This window comes from Schistocerca cancellata, chromosome 2 (genome assembly GCF_023864275.1).
Source record: "Schistocerca cancellata isolate TAMUIC-IGC-003103 chromosome 2, iqSchCanc2.1, whole genome shotgun sequence".
In the NCBI taxonomy this organism is placed as follows: domain Eukaryota; kingdom Metazoa; phylum Arthropoda; class Insecta; order Orthoptera; family Acrididae; genus Schistocerca; species Schistocerca cancellata.
In genome coordinates this window covers 1,009,383,040-1,009,405,125 of record NC_064627.1, presented here as the reverse complement: position 1 = coordinate 1,009,405,125, position 22,086 = coordinate 1,009,383,040, and the positions used below count along the sequence as shown (strand labels likewise).

The window sequence follows — 22,086 nt, the reverse complement described above, 5'->3', positions numbered from 1 at the left end:
ACACTGAATAGTGCACGGTACATCCAAACCGTCATCGAACCCATCGTTCTACCATTCCTAGACCGGCAAGGGAACTTGCTGTTCCAACAGGACAATGCACGTCCGCATGTATCCCGTGCCACCCAACGTGCTCTAGAAGGTGTAAGTCAACTACCCTGGCCAGCAAGATCTCCGGATCTGTCCCCCATTGAGCATGTTTGGGACTGGATGAAGCGTCGTCTCACGCGGTCTGCACGTCCAGCACGAACGCTGGTCCATCTGAGGCGCCAGGTGGAAATGGCATGGCAAGCCGTTCCACAGGACTACATCCAGCATCTCTACGATCGTCTCCATGGGAGAATAGCAGCCTGCATTGCTGCGAAAGGTGGATATGCACTGTACTAGTGCCGACATTGTGCATGCTCTGTTGCCTGTGTCTATGTGCCTGTGGTTCTGTCAGTGTGATCATGTGATGTATCTGACCCCAGGAATGTGTCAATAAAGTTTCCCCTTCCTGGGACAATGAATTCACGGTGTTCTTATTTCAATTTCCAGGAGTGTATGTCTCACACCTCCTTCCTAGTGTGGTTTTTTTCCGTCACTGTAGCTGGCGGAAGTTTTGGATGACCGCTACTGGCACCTTTTACATTTTCTATAATAATTCGTTCGAGATTTCTGCTCACTGACAGATTAAATTAAAAGATAAACGAAGGAGCTGACAACGTACTCTTAGAACCGTGCTAGAAGCGTTGTCAGAAATTAGACTGGATTTAGTTCGCAGAGCGACTAGCCTGTCGCTTCACACTCACAACCACAGAACGCTGTCACTAGGCGGAAGGGTGTCAGTTTGCAGAAGGTGCTAGCAGGTGGCGTCCGTTGCGTTCCGGCCTTTTGGCGGCGCATCGTCGTCTGCGTCGGCGGCGGCATAGGAGGATATTTATCGCCTGCGCTGCTGCTTTCCCAGGCCAGCCAGAATGTAAATAGTGCCGCCGACACCCACAGCCGGAACCTTGGCAGGGCGCGCCCAGGCAGGCGAGAGAGAGAGAGAGAGAGAGAGAGAGAGAGAGAGAGAGAGAGAGAGAGAGACGTGGCGCCTCTCTGAAATTATCTGGCGCCGCAGCTGCCGTGTCTGCTCTTTGGAAGTGGTCAGCTACCCAGCTCGTCGGGAACTTTGCCCCTCTTTGTGCAGCCTGCCCTAGAATAGAGTCTGCAGTCTGTCTAGAACCTCTCTCAATATCGAAAAGGTTGGACGCTTGTTCGCTGATTGAGCGAGCTTTCTTTTCTTGTACGTGATCCAAGGTGAAAGGATATCACTAACACGATTCGCTGATGACACTGTTATGCTCAGTGAAAGTGAAAAAGAATTACAGAATCTACTAATGGAATGAACACTGTTATGAGTAAAAAAAAAAATGGATCGAGAGTAAATCGAAGAAACGCTAAAATAATGAGAAGTAGCAGAAACGAGAACGCCGAGAGACTAACATAGGATTGGTGATCACAAAATAGATGAAGTTATTGAATTCTGCTACCTTGGCAGCAAAATAACTCTTGGCTGACGGAGCAAGGAAGACATCAAAAGCAGACTAGCACTGGTAAAAAGGGCTTTTCTGGCCGAGAAAAGTAGTAGTATCAAAGAGGCCATAATTTGAGGAAGAAATTTCTGATAATGTATGTTTGGAGCACAACTTTATGGTAGTGAAACATGGATTGTGGGAAAAGCAGAACAGAAGAGTCGAATCATTTGAGACGAGGTACGACAGACGAATTTTGAAAATTAGGTGTTTTTGCTTTCTGGTTCGTTGTGATGCGCCCAGGTTTCGTCTGACGATGTGTGTCCTTCAGCGTTATATCGCGCCAGACATGATGTGGCAGCCTGAACAAGCACCATCTTGTGTTCACCAGTGAGCATCCTAAGCACCCATCGCGCACACAAAAGACTGTACTCGAGAACCTCACTAATAATGGTAAGAGCGGATCTGACACTGGTATTCAGTTCCGTGGGTAAAACTTCTGCAGAAAGACGGCGGTTCTCTCAAATCATGGCGTCCGCGCGTTCGACGGCCGTTCTGGGATACCAAGAGTGTTGCTGATCTGCTACTGACGTACGTCCACTTTTGAAGGCGTCTACCCAATCATACACTCTTCTCTCACTAATGCAGCTATCTCGACACTGTTTGAACATCATTCCATGGTATCTACGATTTTATGCCCTCCAACCATACAATGGGATTACTGCTCGCTGTTCTTCTACGGTGCACACTGCTAGGGACGCGGCCATTTTATTTCACCTGTCTTTCCTATTCAACTTGTCATGCAACGTTTCGGCATATGTCGAAACTTTCTCAATACATGCATCTTCACTTTCCGGGAGTTTCAAATGCCTGACGTATTAACTGCATTTCATAATAGTTTCCTGTTACTTTTGAATTGCCCTCGTATCAGATAAGTCCTGAAAACGCTGTTTCGAATAAAACGTTTGTCAGGTAGGTTATTTCTATGTACTAATAAGCGAATTACATGCAAATCCTTTAGTGAAGTACTTACAGATGCTACGCTGTAAAGGCGCAGGGTGCAAGGAGGACATACAGGTAACAGATTCCGGTCGACCAAGCGGCTCGCTTTGAGAACTCCGTAGCTTATTTAAGTGGAAGTACGTCTTTAATAGCTGTCTACTGCGAATGTGCTTGCCGTGGCTGCTAAATTTCCTCTCCAGCTATACCATCGAGACATATAACAGCAGCAGTGTTTCTGCTGCAAGTATACCCCACACTTGTTGTTTCACGCTCGCTGTGTGTGTGTGTGTGTGTGTGTGTGTGTGTGTGTGTGTGTGTGTGCCGTGCACGCGCTTGCGTTCTCTCTCTCTCTCTCTCTCGCACTGCAAAAACTGATCCAAAGAGTCTGAAACTTGAGCTTTCCCAAGCGGAAACAGGTTCTTCACCACGAGTCGTGGAAATACTAGAATCCAGGTCACCGCCTCTCTATGAAAAGCACGTGCGACGCCTCGCTTTCTGTGATCCAACCTGTGTGGATATAATGAGAACTCGTTCTTTTTAATGACGAAGACGACGACAACGACTTCGGTCGAATGCTTGGCAGTGGTGTACATCGTCTGTCTGAACACACATGATGTACCACGCCCCTCCCCCCTCTTAACTCCCGTGTACTCACTCCCATCTCCTTCCTTGTTCCAACCACGCCTCACTCCGACCCCTGTCATTATGTTAGAGGGCGTCGTACGTGTCACCACGGTTAAGACTACGCACGATACGGCGCACTTGAGTCGATGTGTTGACGAGTCGCGAGATACTGAAACTAAATAGTATTACATGTCGTGAACATAGTTAAATATTCCTGAAAATACGTAACCGCTTCTGTTTATGATTTGAATATGATGTTTTATTCACTGTACTGATTAAGTTTAACATAATGGCAATTTTTCAGTATACATGTACATACGACCAAACATATCCCATTAGCAGTTCTACATTAATCACACGCAGGTGACGGAAGTCATGAGATAGCGATATGTACATATACAAATTGCGGTAATATCGCTTATGCAAGTTACAGAAAGGTGGTGCATTGGCGGAGCTGTCACTCATACGGACGTGATCCATGTGAAACGGTTTACGACGCTATTATGGCCTGGAATTAATAGCCTCTGAATGCGGAATGGTAGTTGGACCTGTAAGCATGGGACATTCCACTTTGGAAATCGTTACGTAATTCAATGTTCCAAGATGCACAGTGTCTAGAGTCTGCCCAGAATACCGAATTTCAGGCATTACCTCTCGGCACGGACGACTAAATGGCCCGCGGCCTTCACTTAATGACCGAGAGTACGGGCGTCTGCGCTGAGCTGTCACTCCAGACAAGCAACACTGCGTGATTAACAGTACAAATCAATGCAGGACGAACGACGAATGTGTATGTTACGGCAGTGCGGCGAAATTTGGCGTTAATGGGTTATGTCAGCAGACGGCCGAAGTTTACGCCGCCTCTCCTTAGCTCGTCACCATATCAGTTGGACGCTAGACGACTGGAAAACCGTGGCCTATTCAGACAAGTACAGACTTGAGTTGGTAAGAGGTGGTGATAGGTTTCCAGTGTGGCGAAGACATCACGAAGCCATGGCTCATGTTGTCAACATGGCACTATGCAAGCTGGTGGTCGCACCATATTGGTGTGGGGTGTGTCTACATGGAATCGACTCGGTTCTCTGGTCCAACTGAACCGAACCTTGACTGGAAATAATTATGCTCTGCTACTTTGAGACCAGTAGCAGTCAGGGCGAACAGGCTTAGATGGTGGGGTCATGTTACACGCATGGGAGAAGCAAGGTTACCCAAGAGACTCATGGATTCAGCAGTAGAGGGTAGGAGGAGTCGGGGCAGACCGAGGAGAAGGTACCTGGATTCGGTTAAGAATGATTTTGAAGTAATAGGTATAACATCAGAAGAGGCACCAATGTTAGCACTGAATAGGGGATCATGGAGGAACTGTATAAGGGGGGCTATGCTCCAGACTGAACGCTGAAAGGCATAATCAGTCTTAAATGATGATGACGACGACTTTGAGACGATTTACAAGACATTCATCGAGTTCATACTCCCAAAATACGGAACTGAAAATACATAAAACCGCTGAATCACTTTTTTGAAATAGTTATTTATTCATTCTTCGATGGAAGTTTTATGGATGACAATGCGCCGCGTTACCGGGCCATGAATGTTCGCGACTCGTCTGAGGAACATTCTGGAAAATTACAGCGAATGATTTGGCCTCCCAGGATGACCCGACATGAATGCCATCGAACCTTCGAGGGGCATAATCGGGAGGTCAGTTCGTGCACCAAATCTTGCAGCGGCAACACTTTCGCAATTAGAGACGCCTATAGAGACAGCATGGCTCAATATTTCCGAAGGGAACTTCCAACGACTTGTTGAGTACATGGCACGTTGATCTGCTGTATTACGCCGGACAATGGAGGTCCAATACGGTGTTAGAAGTTATCCCACTACTTTTGTCACCTCAGCGTAAAATAATAATAGAACGAAAAAGACATATTTCAAATACACCGTTGATAGAGTGGTTCAAACCCACTGGAATGCAGATGTTGACACAGCAGTGCTTTACTAGACATGATCCTACTGGACGTGGCGTCACGTTCCCTTCGTCCAACCTTTGGACTGACTTACAGACTGTATGAAATGCTTATTTACCTCCGGAAAAGTCTTAAAAAATTACCGCAATGTTTTATTTAATTTGATGCAGCGCAGTGACTTAGGCATATAACGAAAAGAAATTAATTTCTTTATCTAGTGAAGAAATAGACTAAGATTTGCACAAATCAATTTTTTTGACCCACCAGTTTCGAAAAAAACGGATAATAAGAATTTCAAATCGCCTGTAACCTCGTCTCTCAGCACAGGCACCAGTATTTGGCGAGCAGTGCAGCCATTATAAAAGACGTCTCAGCACCGAGCGCACAAAGCACATCTGAGCAAAAAAAAAAGAGTTGATCATGTAAGCGAAGAAAGTTTAGGAAAAGTTTGAAATTTTATGTAAAAGTTTGCTGTAAGTCCCAAAGTGGTCTCAAATACCGGACATTTACGTTGCCTCAAGACAAACACACAGTTTCTAACTGTAATCTTGAATTATTGTGTTAAACTTTCAAAATGAGGTTATACCTCTCAATTAGTAGATATTGGCAGAATTTAAAATTTTTTAATTCGGTCAATAATTACGCGAAATATAGAACATTAAATTTCTGTTGACTCTGGAAGCTGTTAGAGAGGCGTCCTGCAACAGGCACCAGTTTCAAAATAGTCATTTACTAACGCCGCGAAAGTCTAGATACGTCATCATCCAGGCGGACAGATTCTCGAAACATGCATAGGGCCACGGACGCAAGCCGTCAGTGCTATTAAAGCCTACGCCTATGGAGGACATTCACCTGAGCTTCCACGGAAAGGCACCATGACACGTTTCCAAGTAACTAACCTGCTTTACTAAACGCCTCAGTAAAGGTTTTTTTTTTTAATTTTTACACACACAATATCTTTAAGTCACTACGTCACTTAACATTGGAATACACTGAGATGAAAAAAGTCATGGGATAGCAATATGCATATATTCAGATATTCAGATGACTGTAGTATCACGCACACAAGGCACTAAGTGCAGTACATTGACGGAGCTATGATTTGTACTCGCGTGATTCATGCGAAAAGGTTTCCGGCCGGCCGAAGTGGCCGCGCGGTTCTAGGCGCTTCAGTCTGGAACCGCGCCGCGCGACCGCTACGGTCGCAGGTTCGAATCCTGCCTCGGGCATGTGTGTGTGTGTGTGTGTGTGTGTGTGTGTGTGTGTGTGTGGGGGGGGGGGGGGGGGGGTGATGTCCTTAGGTTAGTTAGGTTTAAGTAGTTCTAAGTTCTAGGGGACTGATGACCTCAGATGTTAAGTCCCATAGTACTCAGAGCCATTTGAACCATTTTTGAAAATGGTTTCCGACGTGGTTACGACCGCACGACGGGAATCAACAGATTTGAACGCCGAATAGTAGTTGGACCCAGACGCATGGGACATTCCGTTTCCGAAATCATTAGGGAATTCAGTATTCCGAGATCCAGATTGTCAAGAATGTGCCGAGAATACCGAATTTCAGGCATACCTCCCACTACGGACAAGGCACTTGCTTATGGCTTTACGGACAACGCAGTGTTCTGATGGCTTTCACTTAACGACCGAGAGCAGCGGCGTCTGAGCGAAGTTGTGAGTGCTAACGCACAAACAACACTGCGTGAATAATCGCAGAAACCAATGTGGGGCGTATCCGTTAGCACAGTGCGGCGAAACGTGGCGCTAATGGGCTATGGCAGCAAACGATCGGCTGATTGCTAACAGCACGACATAGCCTGCAGGGCGTCTGCTAGGCTCTTGACCATATCGGTTGGACCCTAGACGCCTGGAAAACGGTGGCCTGGTGAAATGAGTAGAGGTTTCAGTTGAAAAGAGCTCACTGTAGGATTCGAGTGTGGTGCGAACCCCATGAAGCCATTGACTCAAGTTGTCAGCAAGCCACTCTGCAAGCTGGTGGAGGCTGCATAATGATGTGGGCTGTGTTTATATGGAATGAAGTGGGCCCTCTGGTCCAAATGAACCGATCGTGGATTGGGACCAAGCGAGGTGGCGCAATGGTTAGCACACTCGGGTGGCGTTCGGGAGGATCACGGTTCAAACCCGCGTCCAGCCATCCTGATTTACGTTTTGCATGATTCCCCCTCAACCGCTTCAGGCAAATGCGGGGATGGTTCCTTTGAAAGCGCTCGGCCGATTTCCTTCCTGATCCTTCCCTCACCCCATGGGACCGATGACCTCGTTTCTTGGTCTCCTCCCCCAAATCGACCGACCAAATTTTCATGTCCCTCGACTCTCGTAACTGCCATCTGGACTGGAGATGGTTATGTTCGGCTACTTGGAGAATATTTGCTCCCCTTCATGGACTGCATGTTCCCAAACAACGATGGAATTTTTCAGGATGCCAAAGCGCCAGGTCACCAGGCCACGACTGTTCGTGATTGGTTTGAAGTACATTCTGGACAGCTGAGAGCTGAAGATTTGGCCACCCATAGAACATCTATGGGTCAATTCGAGCACTGGCAACAGTTTCGCCATTATGGACCGTTACAGAGGCCGCATGGCACAGTATTTCTGCAGGGGACTTCCAACGACTTGAGTCCATCCTGGTGCTTGCTGGGCAAAAGGTGGTCTGAAATCGTATCAGGAGGTACCCCACGCCTTTTGTCACGCCAGTGTAAACTATCAGTATACTGGGGAGCAGGTTGAAGGCCGTGAAGCGGTGTATATACTGGTTCCTGTCTGATCACCGAAGATAAACACCGTTGGGGTGGTTGGCACTTTGATGGGTGACTATCCGGGCCACTATGCGCTATTGCGCTACCGAGGTCCACACAGCTAAATGATAAATGGGGAGTTACTTGATCGAGTAGTTGGTCACGAAAACTGACAACGGTTGTGAGAGCGGTTTACTGACTTTCGCCCAAGCCCCTTCATATGCGGCTCCGATGACGCCAGTCAGCTGAGGATGACACGGCTGTCGGTCAGTGCCATTGGGCCTTCCGAAAGTTTGTCGGACAGTTTAGTTTAATGGGGAACAGCGTTAACTGCTGTTAGTCAGTGACGCAAATCAGCACACCACAGATGCAGTGCGTCCTTGTGAGAATGGAGGAGGGAGCGAAATGGGGAGGGACGGACAGTGTGTGTGTGTGTGTGTGTGTGTGTGTGTGTGTGTGTGTGTGTGTGTGTGTTTTAATGGGTGCGTCAGACACAGAAAAAAGGATTCGAGCCATTTTATCCGATGCTGTCGCGCCTTGTGGCTACTGCGGAAAATTCGGTCCGTACAGTAGAAAGACAGGTTGGCAAGTGAACAGTCTTAAGGAGGGCGTGTTACGAGCGCCCTAGTGGCACTGTGTGTGTGTGTGTGTGTGTGTGTGTGTGTGTGTGGTCTGGTGCAGCTAGTGGCGGATGGTCGCCTACAGCACACACACACACACACACACACACACACACACACACACACACACACACACACGGACAGATGCTATGCGCGATACGCAGCGCGCCGTAAATCAGACACAAAGGGACCCGCCCGCTTCCAAAAGCGGCCGCCCGGAGCCCACGGACCGCCCTGCCATTTCGGGTAGCCGCTGCTCGTTTCGGCTCCTTTCCTCTGCTCGGGAAAATAAACAATTTCTGACAAACGTACAAACTGGCCACCAGCAGTGTGCGCATTTCTAGGCTGAAAACCATCGTTCGAGCGACGGTGATGCCGTTAACGAAGTGGGCGCAACAAAAGAACAAAAAATTATGATCCTTTTGTCCTCACGAAACTGACTCGTACAGAAAGAAAACGGCGTCTCGTTTCCCACACAACACCGTATCCTTATCCCTATAGCGTTCCCATATGGTTGGACATAATAAATAATGTAAAATGTTAAACTCGTCACAGTGAAGAGCATCACGTGTAACATCTGATTATTATTTTTAGTATGTGGTACGATGAGAATAGCTGTAAAACAATTTCAGTCGTCTAGGCGAAGAATTAACCATGTGTCATAACGTCTATGTACAATACATCGTGTAATAAACTCAGATGTCTTCTTCGTGAAATGATCAACAAAATCGGACATTACAAGAACTACTACTTTGCATGTAGCCGAAAGTACACGCTTGTTACTTACACTGTTGTCTAAACGTCTGTACTGTGAGAAATATTAACAATGTATTGAGCATTACTTTTGTGGTTATTTATGTAATAATGGCACATTTCAAGTCAAATATTTACGTATTCTCAGATGTTACTTAAGACTGCAGCTTCGAGAAATAACAACGCTGGTGTGCGCAACACTACGCCGTCAATACGCGATAGATTCTAATTACTTTAAATTGTGAAACAAGCGCGCAGTTTCAAGTGAAACAAAATTACATTTTCTGATTTTCAGTATATTATTCAATGAAAGTAACAAATTTAAAACCAGTTCTCAGTTTTTTATTGAGCATTTTTGTATGAGGTTGTGGCCTCTACTTTACATACAATAAATCCTATTAATCTCATTGGTAATATTGGGTAAATTATACCTAATGTTCCAAATGATTCGATTTTCCCCCTTTCTTGACATTCAATATTTGAAATAATACCAAATCCTGGTAAAATCAAAATGTAACACTAGATAGAAATATTTTCACTAATAATTTTGATCATCATCTTATTCGAGGCCCTCTTGTTGTTGTTGTCTTCAGTCCAGAGACAGGTTTTATGCAGCTTTCCATGCTACTCTACCCCGAGCAACTTCTTCATCTCCCAGTACCTACTACAACCGACATCCTTCTGAATCTCCTTAGTGTATTCATCTCTTGGTCTCCCTCTACCATTCTTACCCTCCACGCTTCCCTCCGATACTAAATTGGTGATCCCTTGATGCCTCAGAACGTGTCCTACCAACCGTCGCTTCTTCTAGCCAAGTTGTGCCACAAATACCTTTTCTCCCCAATTCCATTCAGTACCTCCTCATAGTTACGTGATCTACCTATCTTATCTTCAGCATTCTTCTGTAGCACCACACTTCGAAAGCTTCTATTCTCTTCTTGTCTAAACTATTTATCGTCCATGTTTCACTTCCATATATGGCTACACTCGATAGAAACACTCTCAGGTAAGACTTCTGACAAATGTATACTCGATGTTAAATTTCTACCGGCCGCGGTGGCAGAGCGGTTCTAGGCGCTTCAGTCCGAAACCGCACGACTGCTACGGTCGCAGGTTCGAATCCTGCCTCGGGCATGGATGTGTGTGATGTCCTTAGGTTAGTTAGGTGTAAGTAGTTCTAAGTTCTAGGGGACTGATGACCTCAGAAGTCCAATAGTGCTCAGAGCCATTTTTGTTAAATTTCTCTTCATCAGAAACGCTTTCCCTGCCATCGCCACTCTACATTTTATATCCTCCCTACTTCGAGCATCATCTGTTATTTTGCTGCCCAAATACCAAAAACTCATCTATTTTAAGTGTCTCATTTCCTAATTCCCTCAGCATCACCCGATTTAATTCGACTACATTGCATTATCCTTGTTTTGCTTTTGTTGATGTTCATCTTATATCCTCCTCTCAAGACACTGTCCATGCCGTTCAACTGCTCTTCCAGGTCCTTTGCTGTCTCTGACAGAATTACAATGCCATCGGCAAACCTAAGAGTTTTTATTTCTTCCCCATGGATTTTAATTCCTACTCCAAATTTTTGTTTTCTTTCCTTCACTACTGCTTGCTCAATATACAGATTGAACAACATTGGCGACAGGTTACAACCCTGTCTCACTCCCTTCTCAACGACTGCTTCCCTTTCATGCCCCTCAACTCTTACAACTGACCTCTGGTTTCTGTACTAATTGTAAATAGCCTCTCGTTCCCATTATTTGATCCCTGCTACCTTCAGAATTTGAAAGAGAATATTCCAGTCAACGTTGTCAAAACCCTTCTCCATGTTTACAAATGCTAGAAACGTAGGTTTGCCTTTCCTTAATCTATGTTCGAAGTTTTTACATTCGTCTGTAAAGATTTCGTGTTAGTATTTTGCAGCCGTGACTTATTAAATTGATAGTTCGGTAATTTTCACACCTGTCAATGCCTGCTTTCGAGGCCCTAAAGCATTAAAAATAAGACTGGAAAAACTCAGATTCAGAGATTAACATATCGATTAACAAAGGAATAATTAAATAATTTTCCACTTTTTGCTACTGTTTATACTTCTCTCACACACCTACGTGCTTATATGTAACGCTTAACGAGTTTAAAAAGTAACAAGAGATACATATTTGACAGTATACGGTACATTACGTGCTGCATTCTACGACAGCTCCGAGCGTACAGTAGAACGTTGTTAAATTCATTCTTATCTTACAAGTTGCGCCTGGAAATTTCGGTGAATTGTATCAGAAAACAAAGGAAATAATGGTTATGAAGAGAGTATCTTTATTGGCCTTCGAAGTAAACACCAGGTTAGAAACTGCCAGCCAACGTTTCACTTGGAATCGCTCCAGGCACCGAGAACACTGGTTTTTTGGATGCTCGGAACATCTACGAAGCAAAAGTCTTTCAGGGCCAGTTTAAGGCGGGGAAACAAAAAGAAGTCTGCCAGCATGGAATCTGGAGAACAAGGCGAGTTGATAGTGAAAGTCGTGCACGTGCATTGCAGTGTGCGGACAGTACATCTCGGAAATGAGCTTCGTATAATCGCTTTCAACTTATTTTAATAAATAATATCTATGCAGAGAATGTCTAACGATCACGTAGACATATACACACACACTCGAGGCGTTAAGGAGTCTGTAACGACTGGATCACAAAACCTGAGGATGAAGTGCAATCTCTGAAGACTGATTAATTATTAAAATAAATTGCAGAAGTGTATGGCAGGCAACACAACTTGCTGTTGTCCCTTAAACTGCGGCTGTCATGACGAAAAGAAAGAGAAATACGGTGCTTTTTGTGTTAATCCCTGTAATCTTTTTTTCAGTCATCGCTAACTAAATCACTTCGGTGATGTCCGAAAGGACACCATACACATAATTAAGGCGAGGATGACAAATGCATCATTTCAGTGCGGTTTCACGCCACGCTTGAACTCTTAAGCAAATCGGTGAAATGCCATGAGTAATGAGGATAATGGGCATGGGGCAAAACATCAGTAGTGTGCGGATCAGTTGAGAATTTGACGGGAGGCGTGCTAGTGCAGTCCGTGCAATTGCGAAGATCACTGTATCCGGATGGTATCTGTCTAGTAAGCAGACCCGCGGTTCGACTCCCGGTCCGGCACAAGTATTCAACTTTTCCCACTGATTTAGTCAATGTCGAATGCCAGCTAATGTCGTTAATTCATTTGTGTTTTATATCTTTAAATTTCTTAGGCACAGTTATGTATTGTCGTTTTACAGGGAATATGCCGCTCCCGAAATTTTGCTACTGCATAAAAACACACTGAGAATTCTCATCCTTCTCTTCGACAGAAAACTAAACTGTCCGCTCATTTTTAAAGGCTTGCGGCGCTAGATCGCTGACCTGCCTCTATTTGAGTGTGTCGCATTGCAATAGCAACCGGACCTTTGAAGTTCCTTCATACCATGAGCAAATTGCTAGGATAAACGGCGCTGGTACTAAGATTATGCCGAACTGAAGAAATTCGAGCCGACCGAAAACTGCCGCATCAAACGCCAGAATAAAAAAGCTTCGCATCGCACCGCCAAGCTGTACCGAGGAGGACCGAGTAAAGCCCACACGGACCTAACGGAGCCGAGTATTAAAGGCCGAACAGCACGCGTGAAGATTTGCTTGGCTGTACTACACGATCGCTTGGAAACGGCTACGTAGGTGAAACACAGCGGTACTGGATGCAAATTACAGGGGGTATCATAATCCAGACATTGACAGCCAATGCGGCAGAATATCATGGCGGTGGCCACGGAGCCTGCGGCCAATATAGCGAGTGCCGTCCTAGTACAACAGCTGATGCCGCGCAGCCGGCCGCTAGGCGGGAGGTGGGACGTGTGGGCCAGCGGGCCACCTGTTGCCGGTGTGCGGGCGGCGCCCGGCAGGCGCATGCGCGCTGGGAGCGGCGACCTTGCGCCCAACAGCTGATCACTTTCACTGCTGGCAGGGGCTCCGGCCGGGCATCCAAGCCGGCGCGGCCCAAGATAGACCCGGCCGGCCGGCAACCACTCCACCGGCAGCTCGGCTTCAACCGCGCCGCCTCACGCAATACGTCTGCGCTAACGCGTAATGCCACCCTGGGAGCGACGGAGTATTTACTTCACAATGCCTCACTGTTTGTCGCCCAGTGGCCAAGTGTCAAAATACGGGTCCAGGAGGTATAGCTGGAGTTCCATCGCCGTCAGTACTAGTAATGTGACCGGAAGGTCCGTACGTCACCTTTAAACGTTGCGAGCCGTCGGCATTAACCTCCTGTCACATTAACCCTGAAGAATTGAACGGGCCATACATACATCTTGTGGTAGGGGAATCCACATTGGATTTAGTTAATTGAGGAAGACTTCCGAAAAAGGGAAATCCCAAGGAACGAATACTTAAGTCTGGCAACCAAATTGAAGGTGCAATGAGAAAATACGTAGGAGCAAAAAGGGGCGCATAATAACTGAACACACGAGGAAGTCTAGGACAGCTGTTTATGTACAAGTGGTAGTCATGGTGGTGTTACTGCTGCTGGTATTTAATCTTGTGTTACTTACTCAACTGCTAACGCTCATGTGTTTGTGCAAACTTTACACTTGGATTTCTGAATATACAAATAATTCCGAGAGCGCAATTTGTGATCAGTAAAGTAATTCTCCACCTGCTGTGTTACTTTTTACGCTGCCTAGCTAGCTTAACTACAGATCTACTTACATATTTATACTGTTGCTGTGGATTTTTGGAATGATGATATTCGTGTAATAGCTCTGAGTGTAACAAATTCTCGCATGCCAGTAATTAGAAATACCTCACACGGGATCCTTATATAGACTGGCCTGCTTCGATATCTTCCATACTTGCAGGAACCGCCGACCGGAGTGGCCGAGCGGTTCTAGGTACTACATTCTGGAACCGCGCGACCGCTACGGTCGCAGGTTTGAATCCTGTCTCGGGCATGAATGTGTGTGATGTCCTTAGGTTAGTTAGGTTTAAGTACTTCGAAGTTCTAGCGGACTGATGACCTCAGATGTTAAGTCCCATAGTGCTCAGAGCCATTTGTAGGAATCGAAGGCCAGTGCCCGAAGATCTATTTAGTAAAGCAGCGTGACGCAATTTTCACAAAAAAAAAAGACTCGAAAAAATTATTTTTGAAGATTAGAAGATTGCTAACGGCTCGAAACTACAAGATATGTGGAGCTTATCAACAAAGTCGCCGCTACCTGTAAACATTCTTGGAGTACACGTCTTGTAATAGTGAAGTTGCTGGTTCGATCACGTTAGTGGAAACTTTTATACTTATTTAAAATGTTTATTCATTATCAAATGGCAATGATGGCAAACATGTATCAATTTTTTTTATAAATATACCATCATATTATTTTCACTAGAGGTTCAAAATACCACTTCAGTTGTAAATTTGTTTTATGATCACGACAGGTTTCGGGCTCTCATAATCCCATCCTCAGGTGTCACAACTGTGCTGTGGCCCCCGAGCGCCGCAGTGTTTGTTACCCATGAGCGCAGAACAGGGAGTTCGCTCTTCGGTAGCAGAAACTCCCAAGGGGATTGGTTGTGGAAGCAAGTCGCTTTGGGAATCTCCTAAGGTAGAGTACCTCAAAAGCGCATTTCAAAGCGGTGCGGCCAAAGTCAACTCCCAAGTGATTTTAACAAAAGCCGATAGGAACAACAGTCCTAGGTTGTCTTAATTGCACAAGCAGAGAACGGCATCACCGTTATGTTTCTGTAAACAGCGCGGGAAGTGAGCTGCACTTCACGCCAAGACGACGTTCTAACCAATCATAGGGCGACAAAGAATAAAGACGGAGAAAGTTCTCCTCGCTTTCCCTGCACGCAATGAGGAGAGACATTTTTCAGTTGTCACTGTACCAAACCTTGCGATTCCCTCCTCTCCTACGGTAATTTTGGTGAGTTGGTTTTCGGTGCCCTTCTTCATCTTGGCGGTCCTTTAGTTCTTTTTGAGTAAGTGTTGTGTTTGGCGCTTGCGGTTGTTTTTTCTTTTTCTTTTTTTTTCCCTCCACTGCGTAGCTCAGAATTTGCGGGTATGTTTCACATCTTCTGACTTAGTTCTCTATCATACCTGGATCAAGAGTGCATGCTATCCAGTGTATGTCCCTTTCGTGGGTTGCCCAGACTTTGGAAAGTAATTTGCATCCCAATTTACAGTCTTCCAGATAGAATCCGAGTTCCTTCTGTACACATACGGAGTTATAAACCTGGATGTTACCTCACTGGTGATTAAGAAAAATCTTCACATTGTATGCATAATGTTGTATGCATAATGTTATTCACATTTTTTGATGAAAGTAATTGTAAATTAATCCAACTTCAACAATATTGATTGAGAGCAAATAAATTAGTATTTTTATGGAAACCTTTCTCACTCCATCTCCTCCCATAACGTTCTGATGAGGGGACACTTTCCATTAAAAATAAATACTGTCCGACGGTTCTAGATCAATGAATTGCAGTCTCGCTGTGACGGCGTTTGCTATGCAATACAGGTGTCATTACGAGAAACATTCTTTTCTTTTTCTCTGGAAAGTTAACTAGCTCCTTTTTTAATTAACGAATTGAATTACATTTTGTGGATATTGAAACTTCAGCTGCATTAGATCTTAAAAGCGTGAATAATCATCCATTTAACAGCTGTAGGACTGTTGTTTTCTATCTGAGCACAGAATCGCTTGTTTGGTCATCTCTGTGATGAGTTCGGGAGTGTGGCAGGCAGCCTGTGCAAATGATTGCAGAAACCCTGTCGTCTCTCACATACAGCCACAAATGCGACAAGAGCCGTATTTGTTATTGCCTCGAGTTTTATTATCACTCGTCTCCCTTTTTTATGTATGAAATTTTGGTGAAATAAAGTATCTCCAGAAACAAAAGTTCACTCACAAGCTGCGACATCGTCACAGAATAAAACTGTGATCGAGGAAGTATAGGATAATTTCTTTAATATGCGCCAATGACCACAAAACGTTTGGTCCATGTGAGTATATAGTTCTGGCAATACGGGCCATGACCTCCTCCTCCTCCTCCTCCTCCTGCTGTGCGAATGCACACATATTACCCGAACTGTTAAGGTTCAAATGGCTCTGAGCACTATGGGACGTAACATCTGAGGTCATCAGTCCCCTAGAACTTAGAACTACTTAAACCTAACTAACCTAAGGGCATCACACACATCCATGCCCGAGGCAGGATTCGAACCTGCGACCGTAGCGGTTACGTGCTTCCAGACTGAAGCGCCTAGAACCGCACGGCCACATCGGCTGAGACTTGGTAAGAATGTCTTGCACGAGTAATGAGTGTGTTGGATAGGGACACTACGACTGTAGTGTGTAGACATGTACGGTGAGAATGTGGGTTTCGCAGGAGGCGTGCGCGAAATAGTCCCTGCAGTAGCACTGTCCTCTGTGCCCCAGGTGGCTCAAATGGATAGAGCGTCTGCCATGTAAGCCGGAGATCCTGGGCTCGAGTCCCGGTCGGGCAGACATTTTCACCTGTCCCCGGTGATATATATCAACGTCCGTCAGCAGCTGAAGGTATTAATATATTATTCTAATTATCTTCATATCTGATTTATAATACAAGGCTATTAGAAATGATTGAAACGATTTCATAAATTGACTGTAGCTCCATTCATTGACATATGGTCACGACACATTACATATACGTAGAAAAACTCAAAGTTTTGTTCGGCTGAAGCCGCACTTCAGGTTTCTGCCGCCAGAGCGCTCGAGAGCGCAGTGAGACAAAATGGCGACAGTAGCCGAGAAAGCGTATGTCGTGCTTGAAATGCACTCACATCAGTCAGTCTTAACAGTGCAACGACACTTCAGGACGAAGTTCAACAAAGATCCACCACCTGCTAACTCCATTCGGCGATGGTATGCGCAGTTTAAAGCTTCTGGATGCCTCTGTAAGGGGATATCAACGGGTCGGCCTGCAGTGGGCGAAGAAACGGTTGAACGCGTGCGGCCCAAGTTTCACGCGTACCCCGCGGAAGTCGACGAATAAAGCAAGCAGGGAGCTAAACGTACCACAGCCGATGGTTTGGAAAATCTTACGGAAAAGACTGAAACAGAAGCCTTACCGTTTACAATTGCTACAAGCCCTGACACCCGATGACAAAGTCAAACGATTTGAATTTTCGGCGCGGTTGCAACAGCTCATGTAAGAGGATGCGTTCAGTGCGAAACTTGGTTTCAGTGATGAAGCAACATTTTTTCTTAATGGTGAAGTGAACAGACACAATGTGCGAATCTGGGCGGTAGAGAATCCTCACACATTCGTGCAGCAAATTCGCAGTTCACCAAAAGTTAACGTGTTTTGTGCAATCTCACGGTTTAAAGCTTACGGCCCCTTTTTCTTCTACGAAAAAAACGTTACAGGACACGTGTATCTGGACATGCTGGAAAATTGGCTCATGCCACAACTGGAGACCGACAGCGCCGACTTCATCTTTCAACAGGATGGTGCTCCACCGCACTTCCACCATGATGTTCGGCATTTCTTAAACAGGAGATTGGAAAACCGAAGGATCGGTCGTGGTGGAGATCATGATCAGCAAGTCATGTCATAGCCTCCACGCTCTCCCGACTTAACCCCATGCGATTTCTTTCTGTGGGGTTATGTGAAAGATTCAGTGTTTAAACCTCCTCTACCAAGAAACGTGCCAGAACTGTGAGCTCGCATCAACGATGCTTTCGAATTGATAGGGACATGCTGCGCCGAGTGTGGGAGGAACTTGATTATCGGCTTGATGTCTACCGAATCACTAAAGGGGCACATGCCTAAAAAAACTTTTTGAGTTTTTGTATGTGTGTGCAAAGCATTGTGAAAATATCTCAAATAATAAAGTTATTGTAGAACTGTGAAATCGTTTCAATCATTTGTAATAACCCTGTATTTGAAGATGGTCACTGCTGACTGGAACGCTAGGCTAAGGACTAACTTTTTGTAATCGTTGACGGAAATGGAAGAAATTATTCTACAATGTTCACTCACGGCTTAAAAAAAATAAAAAAGGAAGTTACAAGAAATACGCTACGAACTCAGCTAATGGCTACTTTCTCGCTAAGCTAGAAATGTTTTATAGTTAACACCTATAGGAAATAATCCTCGAAGGTGATTTTTTCGAGGTTTTTCGGGAACTGCCTCGTACTTCATTAACACACTCCACCTTCAGATCCTGAAATCCAGGAGGACCAACCGAGTTCCCCAGGTACGCAGCAGGCGGGCTTACCTGCGGAAGACGGGCGGCTCATGCACCAGCACGTGGAAGTCGTTCTCGCTGCACACCTCGCGGTCCCGGTGGTGCACCGCGCATTTGAAGCTGCGGGTGCGCTTGCCGGTCATCTGCAACAGGCGGAAACACTGCGTCACTGGCCGTCCGTCCGTCTCCAGAGGCGAGGCACCTGTTGCGTCAGAGCGCGCCGCGCCGGCACCTGCCTGCAGGAGTTTCGCCAGCCTCTCGCAAGAGACGCGCCGCGCTCAGGACAAACCGCTCTGGCCGGCGCAGTTGCACAACGAGTCCCACAGTGGCGCCAGGCAGTCCACCTATGTCACATTTATATTCAACACTTGCTTATAAAGGTAAGCTAATCGTAAGCACTCAATTATCAGCCTCCGTTGTCGAGATCGATAACGACACCTATGAGGTTTTAACTAACACGTTTCCAGGACTTGTGGAGGGGACTGAGTAGGTAATATTTTAAATTGCAACCCGTGCCCGAAAACGTACTGTTTCCGTGCTACAGCCGCTTGAAAACACGTGAGCTAGGCAGGGGACGGTGGTGGTGGTGGTGGTGGTGGTGGTGGTGGTGGTGGTGAAGGGGAGGCGGTGCTGACGTCGGACCGGCTGACGTCATTTGACGTCTATCCTACCTCTCTGAACTCGTCCGAGCCTCATCCACCTGTGAGTGTGATAGCGACATGGTTCTGCACATGTTTGCGGAATACACCAACATGATCCTACCGTATGCCGAAGCTCGTGGTAACGGAAGAGCTGCTCGTCGCCTTCATCAAGGTCTGACTCCATCACAAAGCCTTTTCGCCACAATTAGGCAGCGGTTCGAGAAAGGGGTACCTTTACCGTCAGCAGCCGGACTTTGGTGCTCCAAGATTGGTTGGTTGGTTTGGGAAAGGAGACCAGACAGCGAGGTCATCGGTCTCATCGGATTAGGGAAGGACAGGGAAGGAAGTCGCCCGTGCCCTTTGAAAGGAACCATCCCGGCATTTGCCTGGAGCGATTTAGGGAAATCACGGAAAACCTAAATCAGGATGGCCGGACGCGGGATTGAACCGTCGTCCTCCCGAATGAGAGTCCAGTGTGCTAACCACTGCGCCACCTCGCTCGGTGGTGCTCCAAGAGACACCGCACAACTGACGCACTCCATCACGTTGTAGAGATCATCATTCGTAGGTACAATGTGTGCACTGAACTTGGTGGTCACCATATCGAAGCTTCCTTGTGGTGGATCACAATGCTAACCTTCCTTTGCAAAGAACAAAAACGGTTTAATATATACGAAACTATCAGCCTTGATTGCGGTAATGAGACCAACCTTTACCTAGGTTTCAGCCCAAGTAATTGAGCCTTCTTCAAAAGATAAACCTGATTCTATAATATGTCTATGAGGGCATGGTCTAGAAATAAAAGTAAAACAGCCTGAATAGGAGTAGTCACATTATTTCTAGACCATGCCGTCGTAGACGTATTATAGAATCAGGTTTCTCTTCAGAAGAAGGCTCTATTACTTGGGCTAAAACCTAGGTAAAGGTTGGTTTCATTATAGCAATCGGGGCTGACAGTTTCTTACATATTAGATTACCACGATTGCTGACTGGGCTGCAATGTTGAAAATACTAGAATACGGTTTAACTGTAGACAACAGAGTCTGTGAAAACTGATTTAGTTTCCTTTTTGATTCTGTGGTTATTAATGAGTGGAATTGTAAAACAGGTGATGTACTGGGTCCTGCCTAGTAAATTACTTGTAAAAGTGGTCGCGTTACCAACAACATGTTTTCGAACGGCTGTAGCACGGAAACGGTACTTTTCCGGACATGAGCTGCAATTCAAAATATCATCTCTGTCTCTCTTACAAGTCACAGAAGTTCGTAAGGGGAATTTTAGAACACCATGTATAAATGTTCTTCCTTTATTATTTCGTTTATTCCTTATAGTTAGCAATAAATGTCAGTACTTTAACATAGTACAGCTATCAGAACCTAAATGTTTCATTGTAGATATATATATATATATCTTTGCTAAAAGAGAGAATGTTTTGAACTATCGGAACTGAACAAGCAAGTCGAAGTGCGGTGACGAAGAAAATGCTGATCGCTGACGTGACTACGTGGCTGGCGTGTTGGTTTTCGTGCGTGAAGACACGGATAAAAACATATCGTGTGATCTGCAGGATGACACTGACTAAGACTGAGTAAACTGAACTGCTCGCTCTGATATTATGCGTGGACGAACAAAAGAGTTTCCGCGTGCGCAACGGACGCAAATCGGTGGGTCGGTGGTGAAATGATGTGTGTGCACGATATCAGAGTGGTCATGACCGCAGAAACTCTTGATTAAGTGTTACATAGTAACGTAAGAAGTGCGCCGAGAGTTTCTGGTGGAAGACGGCCCGCGTTTGTGACAGAGAGAAGTTAAAAAATGATATCGGTGGGCAGATAACGCGTCTCAGAACAGCTGGACACTATTCGTTCCATAGAGGCTGGTCAGTCACGGCAGCAAGCGGTACACCTGACACCTCGCTAGCAGCGCTGAGGGTCAAAACATTAAGACAAACACATGTCGAAGAATGCTTCGAAGAGAAGATATTGCAGAGGGCTATGTGCACCCTGAATCAACGTACAAAAAATACAAGCTGATTGAGCAAAAGACACTTCAGCTACCAGAAGACGGTGACAGACTCTTGTGGACACACGGCAACTCAAATTAAGTAGCAATTTTCAGTATTCATTGGAATAGCATTGAACAGAGATTTCCTGTATCTGTCTCAAAGAACTAAGTTAGACCAATTTCAGTGAATAACAGGAACAAGTTGCTGTTGGTACTTGTCTCACGTACAACAGGGCAAATGGCCCTTGATTGATAGTGGATTCTTCAAACTGCTGATTATTTATGATTTAGGCCAAGTCACCAGTAGTTAGCAAACCAAGTGGCAGTGAAAGCATTCGTCTCTGATGAAGGTACTTCCTAGTGATTACTTGAAAGCTCTGACATTCTGTAACGGGCTTTTGGTTTGATACCTCAAGAAACCGATCTGTTGACGGGCAATATAACGAATTGACTAAATGTAATAACTTGTTACTTCAGCACTCTTCCAGTTCCATGAAAATTACCAACCTGTTGTAACCGAATACCCAACCCAACCAAGGTGGTTTCCTCCCTCTCAAGGGTGACAAAAAACTTAAATAAATCCAAAGTATTGTTAACGTTCTGCTTGCGACGAGCAGGTAACACCGAACAAAAACAGAAACGTATTACGGAAACTGTGCCTGAACGCGACATGTTTCAACATTTCGAGGACTCTGTTTTGATGTTAATAAACGGCTTGAACTATGTCGTAGACGTGTCAATCATTCAATCATTTAACTGAAATTTTTTACCGGGTGCCACGGAATGGGATATTGTCTACACGAGTACATACCGTGAATACCCGAGTGCTGCGTATTTCAATTAGTGCTGCAACTTCAACCCGACGACCTCAAATGCACAACAACACGAGTGAAGAGTTATCGTTACCTGCAGATGTATAAAGGATCTGGAGACATTTTCTACGCAGAATCGTCAAACAGCAGTATCG

General features: G+C 45.5%; 1 protein-coding gene across 2 annotated transcripts in view; it reads right to left on the bottom strand.

The window, feature by feature from the left end:
* LOC126162975 (protein rhomboid) overlaps window positions 1-22,086 on the bottom strand; it is a 322,344-nt gene that overhangs the window by 85,281 nt on the left and 214,977 nt on the right. For both annotated transcript variants that reach the window (XM_049919823.1, XM_049919824.1), the window contains exon 2: window positions 18,505-18,617. In XM_049919823.1, the coding sequence (XP_049775780.1) occupies window positions 18,505-18,617 (113 nt within the window). The remainder of the gene's footprint in view (window positions 1-18,504; window positions 18,618-22,086) is intronic.